The 23,507-nt window shown below is 37.6% G+C and overlaps 1 protein-coding gene across 6 annotated transcripts in view; it reads left to right on the forward strand.

The window, feature by feature from the left end:
- CCSER1 (coiled-coil serine rich protein 1) overlaps window positions 1-23,507 on the forward strand; it is a 711,885-nt gene that overhangs the window by 380,611 nt on the left and 307,767 nt on the right. For all 6 annotated transcript variants that reach the window (XM_087737605.1, XM_087737607.1, XM_087737609.1 and 3 more), the window contains one exon: window positions 8,591-8,674. In XM_087737605.1, the coding sequence (XP_087593731.1) occupies window positions 8,591-8,674 (84 nt within the window). The remainder of the gene's footprint in view (window positions 1-8,590; window positions 8,675-23,507) is intronic.

Genomic DNA, 23,507 nt, shown 5'->3' on the forward strand with positions numbered 1-23,507 from the left:
TGATCCATGAATGAATATAATAAATGGGGAAGAGCAGACTTTCTGAGATTTTAATCATACCTCAGAAGTCTGCTGGAAGAGTCATCAGCATGTGAGTAAAAATGATCTGTTTTGTGTAGTTAACTCAATTTCCAAAAAGCTTTTAACAAGGCCCTTCATCAAAGGCTTTTAAAAAAATGAGTGGGGAAGTCTTTTCTTGGATTAATGGCAGATTAGGTGTAGAGTACAAAAGATGTGAGTAAGTAGTCATTTATTAAAGGAAGAATTCTATTTCCAGAAGGGTCCAGAATAATCAGAATTAAAATGGAGCATGAAATGTTGCAGAAAGATCTCATCATACCAAATGATTTAAAGATGAAAAGCAGTTGAGGTTCAGTGTCAGCAGACACAAAGGATACACGTGGGGAAGAACAAACCTATTTTTCTAAATGAGGAAAGAGAGCTTTCAGACATCGTGGATAGTTCCCTGAAAACACCAGCTTAGCACTTATCAAAATCAAAAAAAGTGCATACAGTTGAGTAGTTATTCTTAATAATTCTTGCAGGGCTCTTGATGAATTAGATACAGGGACGTTGTTCCCAGAGTCTGTTTATTCTGAAGTTTGTGACTATGATTTTAGTTGTACAGAACGGTTTGTGATGGAATTTTTTCCCCTTCTACAGAAAATGTAGAAGACTTGGGGTTTTTCTATAAATCTGGGCCCTTAAGAATTATTTTGAATAAGTACTTAAAAAGGAATGCAAACCAAAACATCATAGCGCAGTTGTGTGAATGAATGGCTAAGCCGCTGGTCAAGTGCTACGTGGAATCCAGATTACCCAGTTCAAATGAACGATACAGTGCAACTAGAAAAGGTGGATCGCAGGTTTTGCCCGGAGATACAAGGTGGTTTATGTAAGACAGGAGGTTTTATAGAGAAAGATTCCCAAGCTTCAAACGGAGATGACAAGAGTTGGGCAGTAAGCACGCAGACATGTAAAATTATGGGAGACACGGGGAAGAATAATAGGAAATATTCCTGTCTTTTCTTGGGATAGGAACAGTGACATTGTTTGGCAGTGTGTTTGAAACAAGAAGAAGGTTTGGGGGCTTGTTTTTTTTTGTTCTGCTTGGTTGGTTGGTTTTCTTTCCATGAATGTGTAATTTATTTAGAGATATCACCAAAGGAGGCGTGGTACTGTGTATAGGAATTCTGGCTCAGGAAGAACCAGAGAGAGTAGATGGAGTGGTTATATCAGGAAAAATACATTTATATGTTTGCTATGCGTTTCCACTCCTGGCTGCTGTTGACTATTACTGCAGGTTAGATCCATCTGCAGGTTAGATACATCTGCAGGTTAGATACATCTTGGGCTTCACCTGGCATGATCATTTAGTTTTTATATTTTGCAGTTTATTGATCAACCTGCACTTCTTTAAACTCCATGCGTTTTATTATTGCTGCTGAAGAGAGCAAAATTCAGCTGCAGCAAAAATAAATTCGTTAATTTGCTTAATCTGTATTTCACAGTTAACTGACAATTGAATCGCTATGAAGAAAACGTTGTTTATTTAGCTCTGTATTCATAAATGTCTGAGGTTAAAGTAGCATAGCCTACATAGTCTTTTTGAGTCTTACCTTTGTAGCAAAATATCAATTGAATTCTAGTATTCAAATGGATATAGCTGCCCTAAATTCTTCCAGTAAAAAATTTATTGACATATTCTATGTAATTGCACTTAGGCAGAACATAGTATAGAATTCCATAAGGTTTTCTGAGGCTTAATCACCCTTATTTATCATTATAAGATCAGATCCTGTGCTCCCCAAACTCCATTTGATTTCATGATCAAGAAATGAAATACAGACCTGTTCCTTTAGCTATGTCATTTGAATGCTGTAGTTGCATTGAAAGAAGATATACATAATGCTGTCTGTTTCTGATATGACCATAGCTTCTGAAGCTGATTCAGGATTGTATTGATTTGTTTTGTTCCTACTGGAAAGATACCCTGTAGTGAGACTCTGCTTGCGTTGAGTCAAGGTGGCTGTGGGAGATCTCTCTGAGTTGCGGTGTTATGCTTTAATGGGAATTTCTGAAGCATGGACTTGCCCTTGCCCTTGAGCTGTGCTTGATCAACAGCTGGCACAGCAGTGGGACATGAGAAGCGAGCGAGTTAAGTATGACCATTGCCTGCAGTCAGCGGCTGCTCTTTGGGAGCATTGTCAGGACTCCAGCCAAGACTAACTGGACTGGCACAGCACCAAATCAACAGATGAGGCGAAGAAGCAATGTGCTTTGCACATGTGAAGAATTGCAGCCAACCAATTCATTTCTCTCTTGGTGTGATTGAAAGGAATTGCTATGACAGATATAAATTGATACAATATGTAGAGCTAGAGTGAACACAGAAAGGGAAAATAAAACACTGGAAAGTCATACCGTGTCATATGGTATCATGGTAGTCAGGCACTGGACCAGGCTGCCCAGGGAAGTGGTTGAGTCTCCATCCCTGGAGGTATTTAAAGGACGGGTAGACGTGGTGCTTGAGGACATGGTTTAGTGGTAGACTTGGCAGTGATAGGTTAATGGTTGGACTTGATGATCTTAAGGGTCTTTTCCAACCTTAACGGTTCTATGATTCTATGGTGTAAATACATCAGGGGACCATCTCTCAGAGATGGACCAGTGACTTCAATTTGGCACTTGAAACAAATAATGCAGTCTCACATTCTCTGCCTTATGTTAAGATTGTTAAGACTGTCATTAAAACAATAATAGTAATAATAACCACCAATAAAACTAGTCATGATCTGGCAAAAACCGCATTTTTGAAAGCACAGTCTGTAATATCCAGAAGTCTACTGACATGAATAATCTGAAATATGTAGATGCTTTTTCTTTTACTAAAAGTGCGTGTGTCAACATGATACCACAAGTGGGGTCTCGGCTTGGAGATAGATAATGGTGCTTCTCTACAAATTTCCAGTAAGATCCACAAAAGTACTTGATGCTTTTCAGATGCCAGGTGGTATATAGTGAACTGTAAAAGACATCCATAACCTGTACATAGTCTCGACTTCTACACCGCTGGCATAAAAATCTTGTACATGTTAAAATAACCTGTGTTTTCTCTGAATGTTCTGGATAGTTATCCAGAAATTTATTAATTTTGCTGTGTGAATCTACTGCATAACTGAAGGATACTTCAATGATTATGGCATTTATGTAGCTTTCTGAACTTGATACTCAGTTTTACATTTCTTAGTTTGGTTTGTTCCAGGATGATATTTTTAAAGAAACTACATCCTAAGTAATTGCTGATTTTTGCTTTACCCTAAGTTGGTAGCAATCTGCTTAGCATTGGAAATTCAGCACATTTATCAAATGAGTTTTATAATATTCTAATTTTATGGTACTGTTTTGGCAGCATATTCTGTTCAGTATCAAAGTAAAATTGCAGTAAATTTATCTTCCATAATACTTGGTTAGTTCTGTTTATAGTGCTTTCATTACAGTAAGCACAATATGCCTTTTTTGTTCCGAAGTATGAAGAGGTATAAAAAGTAAGCTTTCAAAATGGAAATGATTATGCTTTTTGGCCCCTATGCATAACCTGCTGCAGCTCTCTTCACACAACACAGTACAATTTGTCATCTTGTGACCTCATCTGATGAGAAACAGATTTGCTATTATGTTTAGCATTTTCCCTGATAGACAGAGTTAAACTAAAATAGGAAAATACTAGCACTCAGACATAGCAATCACTGTCATAGACTACAACTGAAAATAAGTAAAAGGGTGATAATTTGAAGAAGTACAAAGATGATAATTTGAAGAACGTTCTGACCATAAACATTTTCAATACTAACAGCAGATCCATAGTGAATATACAGCTAAATCTTGAACTTTTTTTACAGTATCAGGGAATGTAAGTGAGGAAAATATGATGGACGCTTTGCACACAGGTGCTTTTGCATTTTTATGAGGTACACATGGAATTTAGACTACAAACCTTTTTGATTACCTCCATTTAATAAATAAAATGCTGCGTCTTCAGACTACTTTCTTTTACAGAGCATACTGTGTCTAACAGTTGTCTTTAAGAATAAGCTGTTAATTGACTTTCATCTTTTTATCAAGTATTTTCAGTGTCTTGGACAAGCCTGTTATGATCATGCTCATTGCAATGGAGAGCAGAATTCTTAACCTTTTTTTTCATAGTGAGATCATGAACAACATTTGTAAAAATAATGAGAATATTATTATATGTAGTACATATTACATAGAGTATTAGACATTATAACTTACTGAATTCAACAAAATGGCCTGAAAGCTATAGTGTATACAGGTAGCTTATGAACATGTGCATAGAGCATATGATTAAATTATTTGGAGTGTCGACTAAAATTTTTATACATCCATGTTCTCATTGGACTGATAGCCTTGATAAAATGTACAGGTGTAAACTTATTTTGCAGAATGGTAAGGAACCAGAGTGTCCAAGGATAGTGATTTAGTAACTAGAAATGGTAAATGTTACCTAGCAGGATTTTATATCTATGGTCATTTAATTGATTCTGATTGGCACTTGAACTCAGCTATACTTACATGCCAATCTGTTATTCTCTTACACCCTATAAATATTATAAGGGCTGCAAAAACATGAGAAATGTTTTGCAGGCGTGATCATAACTGGCATTATAAATAAGCTTATTTTTCTAAACATAGGAATATGCCGGTCAAGTATTTACTGGAATGTGGGGATATTGAAAAGCCTGAATCATGCAGCCCCCCAGAGTATTCAAAGTGTATTACAAAGCCCTAGTTTATGGGGGGAAAAGTTTCTTCCAGCTTTGTAATTACAGTGTGGACTCAGAATACACTGATTGTGTGCACTGCCAAAAGCAGGCCATCCTTTTCAAGTCCTTTCCTCTTTGATGTCTGTTATTGTGACAGTTCCTTAAAAGGGAATTCTGGTTTTCAGGTAGGGGGTTTTTTGTGTGGTTTTTTTTGTTTTTTTCTATAAATGCCTGTTGGACTGTGTCTCCTCTTCCTCATTCACCTTGAGAAGCTTTTCTCAACAAACAACTTTGTCTTTCCGTAGCAGCCTTGCACTGTACTACATTTTCACAGTAGATAATGAAACATTTCAGGCCTTCTAAGGAGTAAAGGTGATATTTTTCTGAATTCACACTATCTGATATGCATTGCTGTTTGCCCCCAGATTAATCAATATCCCAGCATTCCACCAGTTTTTCCTGCCGCCACACCTTTCAATGGCATGCTAGTTCTTCGGTATCCTCCACACAAGCCTTCACTGAAATGTTTTGGCTCTTGCACAAGAACATGGCTTTTTTGAGCCTTCTCTCCTTCCCTAGCTTTCAATAGTTACTTTCTGGAAGAACTGTATTCACTGTTTTGGCAATAGATAGTTGGTTCTGTGACATTTTTTTTTCTGTTAGTACTACATTCAGACAGAGGTATGGGATATTGGAATTACCCAGGCCTTTCTGCAGTTGACTACTTTTTTCTCTCTTATTCCTGTATGGTATTTTCTTCTGTTTATGTTCTCAGTTGCTATTATAGAGCAAATGTCCTCAAAATATAATAGAAACAGAAGAAGCACCAAGCACCATTTCTCTTTTCCCTTTTGTCTTGCATTTGCAGAACAAATGATCCCTGTGCAGATACCATGCAGCAAAATGCAATTATAAAATCCTAATCCTATGCTGTGTTCGATACGAAAAAGAGCTCTCTGCTGCTTGCAAACCCAGTGTGGTGTAGAGTGAATGGAACATAGTCTATGTTTATTATTACTTCTTTTACTAATCAATAACATAAAAATGTGGGAATTTCTAGCCTTTCTCTTTTATTAGGCCTTTCTGGGTATCTATTGCATACACATTGACGTGCCTGCGCAGCATGTTGCAGGGAAGATCCTGTCTAAGGACAGTCCTTGCTGAGATGCTTGGGTGCAGATGAAGCCTTTTGTTTGGTGGCAATGATTGTATCACCTGCATTCTGCAGTTAAGTTGACCTAACTGCTTCTAGCTTAGCTTAATACTGAAAATTATTTAAGTGAGGGGTGAAAGCAATACGTATTCTTTTCTCTAAAGCTGGCAAATGCATGAAGGGTATGGGCCCAACCTTCATATCATAGTCTCAAGTATCCCAGCATAGTGGGTCCCCCAGAAATTGCAGGGTATGTATTTACTAAGCTGCAATGGTCTGCATAGGAGCTGATAATGCAGAGTATTGATTTACAAGAATCATGTCCCACTGGCACATATTAATGGGAGTTTCACTGATATGTGACAAGACAAGGGAAAAATTACCTTAGCCCTAGATATTTTTCTCCAAACTGTAATGATAGTTATCGTCTATATTCTATGAGAAAATTGTTGCATGGAATATAGAAGTTAAGTGCCTGAAGAACTGTGCTGCACAAGAGAGGTCTGTCCCTTGTATGTATGAGGAAGATCCAGCTGGGTGCATGCCTGCTTTTTTCCAGGAGAGGTACACCGCGATTTTTAAGTCTCTGGAAGCTCTGGGAGGCAAAACCTTTCTTCAAGCTCTCACTAGTCCAAGACAAAACTTAGACAAAATCTAGTGCCACAGGTCATCTCGAAAATCTTTCCTGCTCTAGTTACCATACATTATTACAGGCTTCATTGCTGTATTTGCTTTGCATGCTTTTTAAAAGCTATTTTTGTTGGTTATGGGACCTTGTTTTTCTTTCTTCCACTGTGTATTCCACTAACTTTTTTTTTTTTTTTAAGTTAAAACGGGGAAAATCAGCAGATGGCAACAATGTGAAACCGTGCTGACAAAAAGAACTCGGAATAATGTAACTAGAAATTGTAACTAGCTAATGCCACATCATTTTTAAAACCATTTTTCTTAAAATGAAGACCTCACTTTAATAAAATAATAGTGAAATTCTTGGCACTTTAAACTATATTTTTTATAAGCTGGTACTTTTGCTAACTAAAATGTTAAATCTGTACTAATAATATATTGTGTGCCGAGGGCTGTATTCTGGGATGTATTAGTATTTTATTTTCAGGTAACATTCCTAAACAGTGATCTGTTAGTAGATTGTAGGAGTGAAATGCTGATACACCATATAGCAAAGAAAGATTCCTATGAGTTTTTCTCTAAAGGAGATGGTGCAAGTCCCAGCTTTTTTCTAAATTTCAATCTCTCTTTCATGAGATCTGTGCAGAGTACTGAAGTAGTGTGTAAGCAGGTTCATTGTCTGTCTGCCAAAAATGGGATATTTCTCTTTATTGTAGTTGTAAATATTTGTGGATTTATATGTGAGAAATGTCTTATTTCTTTTTCACATTCTGTCAGAGCAGATGATGAGCAATATAATTACTTTGAAAGGTAATTGTTAAACTGAACATTTAACTGAGGAAAATGGACTTCAGGCTCTTTACTTTTTTTGTCTCATATTTGTGTGTGCATTTGGAGTTGCAAACACATTAGTGCTGACAGAGTTCAAGTTTATCACACTGGTTATACTCTTTTGAACCCCTGAGCTCTTCATGGTCTAAATAAATTCTGCACTTTTATACTTGTTATCATCTCTGAGCTAGAGGCCCAATTTTCTTATTTTTAAACTACGGACGAAAGTGTTGTGCAAATATCACTATATTCCCAAGAGTTTTCTTGATGTGTGACTTGGGTTTTTTGGGGAAAATAATGATATTCCAAACCAGTAAATTTCCCAGATTTTGTAAATATGTCTCTGTACTAGAAGGATGTGAAGATACAGTGCTTCATTTATAGTTGTAGTTTGTTGGGTTTTTTTGGTTTTTGTTTTTTTTTTTCCCTTCAACAGTTCAGTCATTTCATTTGAGTTTCTCCTCTTGGACGTTTTTCAGAACAATGTAAGAATATGTGATTGACATTTCATCTCCAAATAAAGTGTTTAGACTTACATGAACTCACAAAATTGCCTGGGGACAGTTTGCAGACTGCAAAACCTGGGTATGGCTGTAGTTTTAGCTATTAGGTTCATTTTCATGCAAGTCAAATTGAGTTATAGTCAATGGTTATATTGCTAAGTGATAACTATTTTCTTCCCTCCACCCTGTTAACACCAGAATTGCTGCTGTTTTGAGTGATGTGGAACAAAAGATGTATGTATGGGAAGGATGCTTTACTTTTCCTGTGAACGTCTGTTGTGCTTTCTTTTTCATCCTCTCCAAGATCAAGAGCTCCACAATAATGCTTCTAAATTGATATTTCTCTAATGTTGTTTTGTCTGAGTAAAATTATAACATTTCATAGCCATTCCTTAACTGAAAAGGAACGACCTGATAGCATCTTCAGTAAAAAGGCTTAAAAGATTCAGAAAATAATGAAATGGACTTCTGTGCAGGGAGCTATTCACATTTCTATGTACTGTCTTTGAATACATTAATTTGTTTATGCAGCAACTTAGAATATGTTATTGAAAATACCACACGTGACAAAAGAGAACCGAGTTTCATTACTTGAATGTAATTATCTTGCACTATGTGAAACAGCCTTTTCTTGTCAAGAGCAAAGGGAAATCATTAAGCCTATTATAACATCTCTTTTGATGTTTTTGTAGGATGGAATAAAAGATGAATGCTCAGTGCTGAAGCTGCAGCTGAAGGAGAGAGACGAACTCATAGCCCAACTTCGCGAGGAGCTGGTAAGCAGGAGAAGCAATTGTTTTTAAGTTCATTTACCTCATAATGTCACTCGTCCAGACCAGAAACCAAAGAAATACAATTTCACACCCGCTACAGATTAGCTAGCCTAAGGCTGTGTTAATCATTCAGATAACACTGATAACAGTGACTGTAGATTTCTAGGGACTTGTCAGCCTCTGAAGTGGCTACTATCTAGATGCACTGCTAGTTGAAGTTTTTCTTAAAAGATTGTGTTGACGGTTGTCTTGCGGTATCAAATAGGCAGAGAAGTAGCAGCGCACTGTATGCATATGCCAGAAATCTTGAAGGGCCATGCACATATCCTGGTGAATTGTGAATAATTCTCCCATGATCTGCTTTTCACATCTACAAGATTGTTCAGCAGAAAATTAAATACTTTTTTCTCCATAATAGATGTCTTTAAAATAATAAATATTCTTATGCTTGCTGAACCTTTCCTTCCATATTTTTCCTGAGGTAAAATATGTGATATAGCAATTAAAAAACCTTAACACATGAAAATACATTTTATTGTCCTATTAAGACTGTACTAACATAATTTTAAAATTCCATTTTTGATGGAACATAATTAAAACATGTATGTCTTCAGTATCCTTCATTAAAGGAGAAGGGTTTTACCTCCTCCTCTCTCACAAACAGAGAACTTAAAGACTCAGCAGAGAAAGCGTGTATAGTCACTGCATTCAGGACGACGTTCAGCACGACGTTCAGCACGTACATTGCTTCCATGGAAGCTGCAGGTGTGCAGGCACCTAAGAGTTTGTATAAGCACCCTTTGGGAGGTGAGGTTGTTTCCTTAATTAGATTTTAATTATCTGATCTAGCTCAGGGGCTTTTTGTGCCTTTCTGTCTCATGCCTGGTGGCTAGCTCAGAAGTTGGACAGAATGAACTCAGGTCCATCCATTACTGCCAAACCAAAAACACTAGTATATTTTTACACTAGCACAAATAGCTAAGTTTTAAGTTGCATGGGAAAAATGTAATGCTGCTCAAGGATGAAAGATTCCTTTGTTACATTAACATCTGCAAAATAAATACAAGTCATCAATATTCTTTGTTTCATATTTGGCTACATTAAGAAATGATGTATTATGTAATTATTATCTAAAATGAAATGACAAAATGGGATACAGGGAACATCAAGCTTCTGCACAGTCCTGGAGCATTAATTTTATATCAGTCTAGTTTAGAACATATGCTATTTAACTGGTCAACAATTTTGTCAGTGTAGAATTATCCTGTATTGATACAGTGAGCTGTAGCTCATTTGCTGTTAACTGTTGTCAAAGTTCATCTGTATACATGTCAGTTCCAGAAAAAAGTCCCACAGGGAATTTAGTTCTTGTACCTCATAACAGACAGAAAAGTACATCTTCCTAGGGTCATGAAATAAGGATTTCTAGATGAGTGAAAGGTAAGTATCATGGATTTAATCCATGATTAACTGACTTCAGTTTTGATATCCTAGGACTTGTAAACGAGAATACGGGTAGGAGTCTTGAGACCACATTTAGTCATTTGAAATTAAGTTTTGCAAGGACTCAGTATATCTCACTTACTTCTATTGAACTAAATGTAGCCAGATTGGGAGATGAATATCACAGAAGCTGGACTTAAGGTTATGAACCCTATTAAAACAAAGAAGTAGTGGGTGCCCATAGGGTTGAAAAAAAGGATTGTTGTGTGTGACATGTGTAATGACCATCAGTGTATTTTTTTAATCTCTACTGTGTATTGTCCTGCAGTACTACTTATCTGTAAAAATTTGGGGGTTTGTTTGTCTAAGGGTGTGGTGTTCTAAGAGCTGCCAGGATTTCTAGAGCAGCTAGAATTAAAGTAACAGGCTAGTAAAAGAGCTTAGTAAAAAACACACTTGGAACTTAGGCCAGAACTGAACATTTTGACAGTCTTCTGGAAACAAAGTGACTGTACTGCTTTGCTAGCATCCGTGGAATCGCTAAACTAGTCTACTTATTGAAGGACCTCAGCAATCGAACAGGGGAAGCACATAGTCAGCTTAGGCTTCTCTGAAGTTAGGCAGCTATGAAGCAGCATTTTTCAACCACGTTTTTGATCGTAAGCATCTAAAAAGCCCCGATATCCTTATAGTGAGCCCCTGTTTTTTCCCTCATGCCTATAATGAGCCTGTATGAGGCTGAGGATGCAACCTGAAGCCCTCTGAAGAGCAGCAGGGCTCCAGTCCCTCTGGCCACCATCTCTTGCACTGTACATTCAGTGTCCTCTTCATGGAGGTGCCCTGGGTCCTGCCACTACAGCGCTGCTAAATATTGAGGCACACCAAGAGATACATGCGGGGTTTACACTCTCTGGTTTGCTGTGGGGCTTTTTGCAGGGCCCCAGGCCCTCGGGGAAAGCCCCTGCTGCAGCTTCTCTCGCCATCCTGCTGGCTAAAGGAGCCACTCCAGGTGCTGGGTGCTTGTTGCAATCCTCTTTCTTGTGTTTCTCTGCCTTCTCAATGGGAGCTTCATACAGTTTGCTCCCCATTGCTCAGGTGCTTTAAGGAGCTGCATGCAGTGGACTGTTCAGGGAAAGTAAGCTTTCTTTTTAGAGCTGTTAAAAATGAAGAAAATTTGAAATGATTGCTAGAAAATGCTGATAAAAATGTTTTCTTCATTTACACAAAATCAGCCAAAAATTCATGCAAAACATGCTTTAATATTCTGCAAATCCTACAGTTATTTATGTGTTTGTAAGACTAAATATTAGGAAAGTGAATGTTTACAAAAGGTAAGTAGAACAGTAATTTTTGGCTAATAAAAGTGTATGCCTTTTCATTTAGCTACAATATATTGCGGACATAGCACTTGATGAATAACTACCATTTTTATTCTTGCATCCGAGGGCAACCCATGTTCAGAACATTGTCATTCTGAATACAGAAATTTAACAGTTGTAAATACAACCTGCCTGTCTAAAAATCTTGGCATCACGATGTTAATTCAGAGATAGCACTTTAACATAAAAATCAATTTGAGTGGGAGTCGGTTTCGTACTTCTTGAGAGAGGTATATGAAAGTCTGGACTTGCATTGTAGTTTTCCATTAAGTTGGATGCTTGCATGTAGATTTAAAACACTTGGTTAATTAGTTTTTCTGCAGAACTCTGCAACTAACCTGAAGTGAACTTCAGTTAAATTTTGGCACTTCATGAGCTTTTGGTTTTTTTTCTTCTCTAGTTTTTCTAGAGTTTTCTAGTAGTCTTCCCCTCTGCCCTTTAATCTTTTTAATTTTCAAATACTTTAAAAAAAGTATTTCTACCACATTTGAGTGCATTATGAAGGAGACCTTTAACAGAGGTGAGGGTGGAAAATGTTGATGGAGTGCCAGCTGACTTGCTGTAAGCTGATGAGGCTGCAGAGCACCTGCAACTGTTCTCTCTCCTAATTGCTATCTAGCACTTGAAGGGAGAAAAGGATAAATCTTTGAGGAATGCAAACAAGGGTTTAGATATTCAGTTACAAGACCCAGGTACAAAAGATAAAATGCAAGGAACTCTCACCTATCTCTGAGCCAACAAAGAAGGACTTAGAAAAGTAGTCCCTTGCCAATTTTTTTGGTTTGTTCTCTCTTTGGTGATAATTTTGGATTGACTCCCTTGGTCACCAGAAGTGTGTCTGTGGTCTTTGGAGGAATAAGTATAGGTAGACAGAGCAGTGGAATTTGTTCTTCTGTTCTCTCATTATCTCCTGAAAAATACCTGTTTCAGGAATTGGAGGAGAGTTTGGCTTCCAAGACATCAGGCATCTGAAACTGCTCTAAAGTTCTTTGGAAATAGTGAACCTGAGCAGGAACTTAATTTGGGTTCAAAGCATCGCTTTGTCTCAGTGCTGTACTCATTTGTGAAAATATTCTCTTATCCAGAAAATCAAAGAAACAAAATGAGTCCATTCTGCAGGGTTTGGTAAAAGGAGTCATTTGCTTGCTCTTGTTCTCTTTTTCTCCTTAAAAAAAAAAAAAAGTCTCAGTTTTCATTGGACACAGAAAGATGTTTGAAACCTCAGCTGTCTCCTACCAAGCTCTACCCTGAAACTGCATCTATGTGTACCTTTTACAAATCAATCTTTTTCCACTACAGTGTGAGCACTTAGGACGAGTTTAAGCAGGAAATATTTTCATGGTATACAGGCAAAAACAACGGAATGCTGCTTGCAGTAACATTTATTCTACTGCTGTCATTGGTACAGCAGCATTAACACTGAAAAGTGAGTGTTAACAACTCCATCCTTTCAACCTTGATGTCCCTGTGTAACTTGAGTCATGTGTGTTGTCCCATCAAAATGAAAAATGTAGTAAGGCGGTTTGCGTGGATTCTGAGTGGAACTGGAGGCACAGTTAGGTCAGGAAATGAATCCCCTTCATAGCCCAGCTGTTGGAGGCATTTTTCTGCTGTCAAGGTGGCTCTTCATCAAATGTTAGACTTTTTACGTTTATGGAATAACTAGGTACAGTGCTAGCTAAGTGAGCTTTACTTCAAGCTGTAGAAATTAATGCTTTAGGACTAGATATCCTAGGATCAGCTCAACAAAACATAACTGCTCTTTTTTTATTTTATCTTTGCCAATTATAAACAAGTTCTACTTCCTTGTCCAAAACCTATGTTGAATGGGGGGGGGGGAGTGGCGTTGGGGGGGGGAAACAGGGTTGTGGTGTTTGGTGGGGGGGTTTGTTGTTGTTTTTGAGTTTTTGGTTTTGTTGGGGTTTTTTGTTTTTTTTTTTTTCCCCCCTAAATATAGCGTATTCCTGGAGGGCAGAATGATCACAAGCTTAGCTTCTTCCTGTAGGTTGATTTCAGTAATGGGCAGTTAGCCAATTGCTGCAGTTTTGAAGTATCGTGAAGATGAGTACTTGTTATCCAGCTTTGAAGTGTAACAGAAAGCCTGAGATGCACTTGAATCCTCCTAATGAACTGTTTATGAAAGACACTTGGTTTAAGTATAAAAATCACCTTGAAATGTAGTTATGCCAATATAGATACCTTGAATTGCAGAGTCCTAGAATCACAACTTGTTTTGACAGGTTAAGAGTGAGATTTGGAAAAATGAATTAATGAACTCATGGTGAATACCATTTCTTGAATTGTTAGGAAAAAGAAATTTTGAGTAGTCCACTCTATTTTCAAAATTTTTAAAAAGTTGCCCTTGAAAATTTAAAGAAATGAGGCAATTCCTATTTGAAAAGAACTATAGTCCTTATATTAAAAAAAAAATAAATTCTAGATTAATTTTTACACTGATTACCCACTTGCTCTAGATTCTGCTGGTTTGTAGTATTTTATGTTGGCTGTTTTATGAGGGGATATTACAGACCCATGGATGATTTACGTAAGAACAGGCAGTTGTAAGTACTTTCAAATCCTCTTTCTTCCTCGTATTTAGGAAACATTAGGAGCAGAAAAGAAATAGATTAGGTGTACTTAAACATTATTAAAGTGTCAGGCTTCTTTCCCTGCTTTTTATGGAAGAATAATTGCACATATTCCAGAAAAGGCTTATCTTAGCTGTAATTACTCTCTGAATCAGTTCCACAAGACAGACATGGAGTGTGAAAGTGTCAATATCCTATGACACACAATGGGGATTAGGCTCCAGTTTCTCGTCTATGCCAGTCCCTTGATGAGAAGCTGCCAGTCAGATAGGATCTTTAATATTCCTTGGCAATTGTGGAGGTGATTCTGCATATGAGTTTAAGTCCCTGCCACAAACCACTGTCATATCGTAGTGTTTGGCATAGATAAACGATTATGTCATTGGTGTAGTGTCTTCCTGGTGTCACTGAGATTCTGCTCCCGAGTATTTAATAAAAATAACACTGCAGAAATTAGCAAATCTGAAATACAAAATTTGTCCAAAGTCTCCCTTGAGATACAGTGCTGAGGCTTACCCTCCTTTAATAATAATGCACCACGTATGCTTGTCTTTGGCAGCAGTGTCGCTTGTAGGCTGCTGGCTTCATGACATGTGTCACATTTTACTGACAGGTCTTTTAGTACAAGCAGGCAAATATGATCTGGCCTTACTCCGAAATCTCAGAGAACTTCAGTTTTTGGTTTATGAAGACAAAAAAGTAGGTCTCAATGTCACCATTTCTTTTTTCACTTTTTTTTTTTAACCAATTTGAATTAACCAATGTTAATGATAATGAAGATATAAAGATACCCAACTACAGATCAATTTTAGGACAAATGGAAATGGCAGCATCTTGGAGGCGTGGTGGGAAGGAAGACTTTGTATGTTGCAGTTCATCGGCTTTGTAGATGTTAGATACTTCTGACTGACATGTGTTTTTAGAGATTCAAATTTCTCCTTAAATGAATGATAGTAGATTATGGTATATTATATTTCCTACGTAGCAGCATATACTGTAGCATTTGTTTTATAAAATGACTGCATCAAGGTCAAAACAGAGCGTTAACCCATGTCCTTGGAGCTCTGTGGAGCTAAGCTGCTATGCCTCGCCTGAGGGGCTGACTGGAGCAGTCCTCTCAAGACTTGCAAAGGCAGTTTTCGTGGTGCAAAACAGGATTTGTACCAAGGCTTGCTGGGGAAATTGAGGTAAAGGAAAATCTATGTTGTGTTATAAGTGCTAGGAATAAAGGATATGAAGAAGGCAGCAAAGAACCAGTGTGACTTTTTTATAGTTTTGATTGCTCAAAATCCTGGAGTGTTTTTTTCAATTCAGTTTGTGTTTTTCATATATACATACACATGTGCGCACGCACACATATAAATATTTATATATATATATATACAGAAATATGTATATATAGATACACAGAAACATGCACGCATACACACGCGCGCGCGTGCGCGCACACACACACACACACACACACACACACACACACACAGAGTCTCCATTACTCAATATGCTTCTTGGTTGTTACTTTCCACTCAAGAATTGCTAACATTTTTATGATAAAGAAGGTTATAGAAGGAAAGTTAGCTAAAAATACGGAAATTTACCATTGCTCGACATGGCCCTACATTCCTGATATTTGATAAATTCTCAAAGAAGTACTTAGGAGTTTGGCTTGCATGAAAATGACTGCTGTCAGTATCATCTAGCAACATGCTATTGCATTATGTGTGTTTGTAAGAGCAAAATGAAAAGTAACGTTGCTGAAAAACAAATATACATATGCTGGAAAGCTTGTTTTGCTTCTTAAGATCAGCAGTTTAATTTGTATGACTTCTCAGCTTCAGTATGTTGCTAAAGGCATCTGTGTGACATATTTTTGCGGCAGTCATCTGATGTGGATGAGTCTCAGATTAATAAATGCTTTATCCTCAGCTCTGCACAGCAACGTATAAGGAATCAACTGGTACTGTTGTTTCTTCCAATAATTCATTTTCTGGTTGGGGAAATAATTTTGCTTTTGAAGATATGGGGATGTCTGTCTGTGCAATTCACTAGGGATCTAATACAAAAATACTGTTTTGCTCTCCGCCCCTGTTATAATTTAGTGTCTTGTCCAGTTTTCTCTGCTGTACCTGGGCGTGATTCACGGAAAGGTCTGTGCATACATGCTGGTATAGAAAACATCACAAATGATGAATCATCTTTTTTGCTTACACTCTAGTGAAGTTCTGTAAGGAAACAACGGTGTTATATGGGTTTCATCCTCAATTTTTTTATAATTTTGCTGAATATTTTTTCCTTCACTCACAGTATATTCCAGCATTTAAAGACACTAAATATTTTTGTCCATAAATGAGACTTTAGAAAGAAAAATAGTAAACATTTATTTGTGCATATTTTCATATGAGGACTGGGAAACTCTTCTTAAGACACTGAAAACCTGAACTGCAATCTCTGTCCTCTCCTAAATAAATAACCTAACAAGAAATTAGCTGTATTAAAGTATGTTAGCTCTCACTAATATTGCTTCACAGAAGCTGACTCCATAGATACTCCCCAAGTTTTGTATGTTTTTTTGTTGTTCTCTTATTACTTAATTTCAGTTTGTATGTAAGGAAAAAATGTTATTTGAGGTACAAGAGACATTTGAGGTACAAGAACACAAGAGTGTTCATTTCACCTCTGTTTCAAAGACTGAGCATTTTCTCACTGAAGATACTTTTTATACTATGGCACCATGAAATTTTCCCATGCTTGAGAGAAGTGAATTAAATAGAATAAAGTGTTATTGATCTTCTGGATTTGAGTAGCTAATCAACATCTTGGATGTCCTGTGTTATTTTTGCTAGGATGGGAGAGAAGGTTGCTGATGAAGTAACTAGACAGATAGCTACTGGCATTGGTGCCATTTATTTCGGAGAATTTGGATAAAATCCTATTTTTTTGAGCACGGTAGAAATCTGACAGCAAGAGGTAGGTTTTGGTCACAGTGCCAAGCCTCCTTCTTCCACCCAGCTCTTTAATGCTCTACTTTGTGTCTGTCTTCTGCTGTTTTGATTTCCTGTGTCTCCCTTTGTCTTTTGAAATGTTGTTTCCTCTTCCGTTCTATGGAAACCACACACAGTGTGGCTTCTTTTAATGCCCTGTGCATGTTTTATCCATTGCTTGAGAAGTTTGAATTGATGCCCGATTCTGGTTTTTGGGTGGAGGCTGCTATTATTTTCAGGTTCAGTCGTTCAGATTGATGTTCAGCTGTGATACCTTTGACTCCCAATGAGAATTCACCAGTATCCCGATATAACAAGAAGGAGTTGGATTCTGTGGCAAAGCTTTCATAAATGACCTGCTTATTACCCTGTATTTAAACTGGGAGTTTGGTGAGATAGGCGCAGTGGTCTATACAAATGCTTCATTGCCCTTCAGGAAGGAGGCAGATGACTGAAGCACTGTAATGTGTTCATGCTGAGTGGTAGTAAAAAGTGCCATGTGGGACAAGACTATATACAAAAGCTTGACCAGTGTCTTAGCAGAAAGCTAGCTTGCAAATTTCTACTTTCCTTGGTAAATTCTTTCCAAAAAAATATTACTCAAGTAATCTCCTTTCATATTTTTGCTCCTTTGATAGTTTAACTGGATGAGCTTTTTATATACTCCTTTGTATCTTGATTTAGAAGAAGATAAAAAGGTAATATATGGTCAGCATCAGAAAATCAAATAAAAAACCAACGATCTTACTGACTTTTAACCATATATTACGTTTAAATTACAAAGAAAAGAAAATAGCTACTGGTTAATAGTAAATTAACTTAATCTCACACATTATACATTTATTTGGTTTGTCTGGCGTATTCAAGTCAGTATTTTTTCATCAGGTTGCTCTGTATGGCTACTAAAATAAAAGCAATAAACTGTTTCTTACTATTCTGTTGAGTTCAGAATATAGAGTGAAAATATATCGGGTTTGGGTTTGGTTGGTTTTTTTGTTTATGTCTGTGTGTGTTCTGTCCCTCCCCCTGCCCCCCAGCTATTGTTTATGAATTATTCAGTATGTTTGAAATGTACTTAACATATTTTGGAGTTTTCTAGTAATAATGCAAGAAATTTATCTTACATTTCCTAATTTGACTTACAGATGATATTGTTTTTCTCAAAGGGGGCTCTCATGATTTACCAGAAGAGTAATAGAGTTTGCAGGCTGTAGTATTTATCAGAATTCACCGATTAGCAATGCAGGACTTTATAAAACCAGACTTTCTCACAGTGTAGTATTTGTGTTCCAGCTTACAAATGAGGGTTTCACCAAACATTGCTAGTTGGGCAATAGGACGGCTTTGGAAAGAAGTAGTGGAGCTATTGTACTAGTAGTATGGTGATGAGGAGGAAGAGAAATAAACTATCTTTATGTAAACTTGCTTCAGTGTGGTTGGTGTGCTTGTGGAGGAGTCCAGGTTAATAGGCTGGAAAAATAAAAAGCGGTGCAATTAAAGGATGATCTAAAGCAGCGGGAGAGCTCATTTTATTTTTCAGCTGAACTGCCTATTTATCATATTACTTTCCAGAGCAGGGTGATAGATTCTGAAGGGAATTGTGCTATAGAGAGGACTGACGATTTTTAAATTGTCACTAGACCCACCTTTTAAGACCACTGCAAACATAGGTATGCTCAGCCTATAGAACTTGCTGTGCAAATGATCCTTCCTCACTTAGCCAGTGTGAATAAGGAAGCTTAGATCAGTTTCTGGAATCCTGTGGAATTTATTTTGTTGCATCTTGTTTAATTTATGGAAATGGAATTCAGTTCTTAAGGGACAAAGATGTTTGCTATTTTTTTCCCCTCCCTCCAGTTCAGAACCACTGGAATGATGTGGTTCATCAGCTCCTTTCTACCCTCTCTACCCCTTCTTTCTACTAGAGAAGTTTAAGAAATCTTCTCTAGTACTATTTGATCTTTATTTGTGAAATCAGAGTTAGTAATGTATGTCCATTTCTCTTGATTTTTAAACCTGAAATTCATGGGCCATTCTGTTTAGCCAGCTGTCCTAGTTTCAGCTAGGATAGAGTTAATTTCCTTCCTAGTAGCTGGTGTAGTGCTGTGTTTTGGATTTAGGATGAGAATAATGTTGATAACACACTGAGGTTTTACTTGTTGCTAAGTAGGGCTTACACCAGACAAGGACTTTTCAGCTTCCCATGCTCTGCCCGGTGCAGGAGAAGCTGGGAGGGGGCACAGCCAGGACAGCTGCCCCAGACGGGCCCAAGGGCTGTTCCATACCGTATGGCATCGTGCTCAGCATATAAACTGGGGGGAGTTGGCTGGGGGGCAGCGATCGCTGCTCGGGGACGGGCTGGGCATCGGTCGGTGGGTGGTGAGAAATTGTATAGTGCATCACTTGCTTTGTATATTATTATTGTATTATTATTATTGCTACTACTATTACTACTATTCTATTTTACTTCAATTATTAAACTGTTCTTATCTCAACCCATGAGTTTTCTCACTTTCACCCTTCCAATTCTCTCCCCCATCCCACGGGGGGAGAGGGGGAGTGAGCGAGCAGCTGTGTGTTGCTTAGTTGCTGGCTGGGGTTAAACCACGACACCAGCAAAATTTAAGTAGTATCTGAGCAGAGAGCTTTTTTCACATATGTTGTGATTACCAAAATCTGTTTTTCTGCAGAATCATGTAAGCAGATGGGGGGGGGGGGGGGGGGGGCGCAGGAGAGAGAGAGAGAGCTAGTTCCTAACCAGTAAGGCAACAATTAACTGGGAAGTGCAAAATGTACATAACCTGTAGGGAATCAGGAAGGTGCATGGTGCATGCACATCCAGTTATCTGTTTGTCTACATATGAAAGGAAGAACCCTAAAAGAGTGGCAAAACCAAGGTTATGTCTTTAATAAATCATAGAATTAGTAGTGAAACATGTCTGCAGAACAAGGGGTCTTATGAAGTTTTTTCTTAATTACAGTTCAGCTTTGTTTTTCCTTTTTTATTAATTTTGTTAATTTATTTTCATTATTCATGACTTATTAAAACTTCCCATATACATGAAGGTCCCTAATAGGGAATTTAATGAAACAGGGAGACTGGTCTGATAAGGAATACATAAAATTCAGCATGAGAAGAAGTAGATCCAGCAAAGGCCTAACAGTAGCGACCATGTTGCCAGAGAGTTGTTGATACGGGCAAGCAATTGAATTGCAATTCTGCCTGTGAATAGTGCTGAACTCCAAACATTTTAAGTTTGGGCTATTCCATGCTATCCCATGTAGCATTTGCTCAATTACTGTGTTCAGTTGAACATGAATCCCTATCCAAAGCCTACTGAGATAAAAAAAAATAACAACTAACCATTGCCCTGTAAGACCAGTTGCAGAACATAATAGTAACATAAGGCAGTTTATTAGCTCTCGCATCTTCCAGGAGGCTTATATAGCAAATTTTAAAGTCCGAATCATCTGATGTTCATTTTTTTACCTCTCTGTCATCCCACTATTTATTGGAACACTGTACCCTATAGTTACTAATATTCCGTATGTGTTAGCATAGAGGCTGGAAATAGTGTTTCAAAAATGCACCAAAAAAAAAAAAAAAAAGGCAAATAAAAACTGTGCGTAGCCTACCAGGCAAGCTTCTTAGTAGACCGTACTAGAACAAAAGCGAGTAACTTAAAATTATGGGAAATTTAGGAGAGAAGGACCTCAGGGCTGATGTAGTCGTACCTCCTGGTTCAAAGCAGGGTTCACTTTGAAGTTAGACCAGGTTGTTCAGGGCCTTTTCTAGCCATGTGTTGAAATTCTCCAGGGATGGAAACTGCAGCCTCCTTGGATGACCTGTCTAACCAGTCCTGTGAAGAATTACTTTTTTCTTGTGTCCAGTAGGAGTTTCTCTCACTGCAATATGTGCTGTTGCTCTTTGCTTTTCTCTGTGACCATCTGAGAAGGATCTGACTGCTGCTTCTCCATACCCTGTTTGATAGTGGAAGAGAGCAAGTAGATCCCCCTTTAGGCTTCCCTTCTCCCAACTAAACAAACCTAGTTCCCTTAGCCTCTCTCTGTAAGTCATTTGATCAACCATCTTAGTGGCCTGGACACTCTCCAGTTTGCATCCACTTCTCATACTGGGGCCCCCAAAACAATGTGTGTCATTTTCAGATGCAGCCTCCACAGAACTGATTAGAGGGGAAAAAACAGTTCCAACCATTTTCTGGTTGTGTCCTTGACATGGTAGCCCAGTGTGCTGTTAAGCTTCTGGTCTTAGAGTCTGAGCATAAATCATATTATTATTCACTATCATAATCAAATTCCATTGTAATAAAAGTATTATTTACAGTATTGTATTTTAAGGAGTGCTGGGCTAATTGAAAACATGACCCTTTTCTCATGTGGGTGTTATTCAAAAATCTAGCTCCTAGCGTGTCTTCTAATGATATCAGATGGCAAGCTACTATTTAGGAACCTATTATTATAGGGAATTGAGACTACGTGCGATGTATTGCTGAATAATATTTTCCTATTAGTGGATAAGGTGCAGATACTGGTTTTTCACCTGGGAAAGATGCCTGAAATCCAGGTTAGTGTTTAACTGTGAGACTGAATTACTAACATCTCTCGGAAACGATCATCATAAACAACACCTTTTCTACCAGATGCTGTAGTGTTTCCTTCTCTGAAAAGATTAATGTACTTAAAAATAAGTGAAACAAACACAGAAAAAGGAAGACTCAAGACAGGCCTGTATTCTCCTGTACATAATGCTTTGCCTGTGGAAAGGGTTAAATGTATAACATATTATGGTTGTTAGATATACTGTTAAGTAAAACGGAATAAAGCTCTCCTGTTTGCCGTTAGAGTCTGTTTGGACATATAAATAAGCCCTAATAGTACAGGGCTTGTTCTTTCATGCAAATAAATTTGATATTAAGATATGCTTTAAGAAAACACCTTATGAAATGATCAATGGCTTGTCAGAGAAAATTTGAGTAAAGAGAGATTAAATAATGAGAAAGGAGTTCTGCTTCAAGCAAGCATACATCAGTTGTATTGATTTGGTATTTGTGCAAGTTTTAATTACAATTGTATTTTTAGCTCTACTTAGCCATCCAGAGGCCTTTGGGAAGGGATAAGTATAGATTAAAAAATCAGCCTGTTTATCACAAGCACCAAATATCGTGTCTTAATTTTGTTCTCTTATGTCTTTTTCTGTACTGCTGTATTGATATGACTGAGCCCTGGACTGAGAATTATCACCTAACATGAAAGAGTCAAGTCCAGCCTACTTGTTCATTTAATCTTTCATCAGGTTGCTTAGGCTGTGGGAGGGGTGGATATTAATGACAAATGATGATTTGATGGTATAGATGCCTGCCCAGTAGGAGCAGGATTCAGCTCGTTGTACCTCAGTTAGTAATCATCTAATTGATAAGTAAGGGCTTTGACTCACCGTGGGTTTGAGCTAGATTTGATTTGATGACTTAGAGGTGAAATACTTTGGCGTTTCTGCTGTCTAGTATTCTTCCTCTTAAAATGTGAGAAACTTACCCATGGAGAAGCTTTTGGATTGTGGTATCAGGTTTTGGGGTTTTTTTTTTGGTTGGTTGGTTGTTTTTTTTTGGGGGGATGCCATGTCCCCCGCCCCCCCATTGTCTCTTTTAAGTGTAAAAGGCTGGTGAGCATCAATTTGATTCTTCTTAAGCAAGGACTCTAACAGCGAGCAAGTTTGAATAATTCAAGTGAACTCCAGTTTGAGGGTAAGCATTATAATGAATATCCTAACAAAACACTTTACATATATATATATATATATATATATATATATATGTATCTCTACACGGACACTGGCCTTTGGGATAATCACACAAAGACCTAGCAGCAGGTGTTCTATAGAGCTGAGAATCCGGCATTGCCTCTGTTTAATGGAATCTTCAGGAATGCCTGAGTAACTACGGTATGCAATGTTGAAATGGGATATATCTTTAAGGAAACAGGATATATTTTTAAGAATAAGACTTTTAAGAAAATTAATGTATGGAAAAATATTTTTCACGTCAAGGGTGTCTAACAGTATTAAAACTAAAGCAGATGAAATAATAAAAAAAGAAAGGAGGAGGAAGGGGAGGACTGTATAAGTGATGACAGCTCCAGAATTTCAGCACTACCTGGGACCATGTAACTCAGATGAGCAGCAGGCTCAGGTTCCCCCATGGTGCACCAACAAGACGTTTCTGTGCTTTGTCACAGTAAAACCAGAATACAATTACTTCTTAATTACTCCTTCTTCTTAAAATAAGACACTGAAGGCTTATGGGATCCCTTTTCAGAACAGACGTTCTCACTTTCTTTTTTCACAGTTTCGACCAGTACAATTTGTAAAATTTATAGGCTGTTGTTGACATTGCTTTTATTTTTACCATTTTATTCAGTATGCATAGAT

The sequence above is a fragment of the Nipponia nippon genome, unplaced genomic scaffold, assembly GCF_047370975.1.
Source record: "Nipponia nippon isolate SJK-2023a ecotype South Korea unplaced genomic scaffold, ASM4737097v1 scaffold_6, whole genome shotgun sequence".
NCBI lineage: Eukaryota > Metazoa > Chordata > Aves > Pelecaniformes > Threskiornithidae > Nipponia > Nipponia nippon.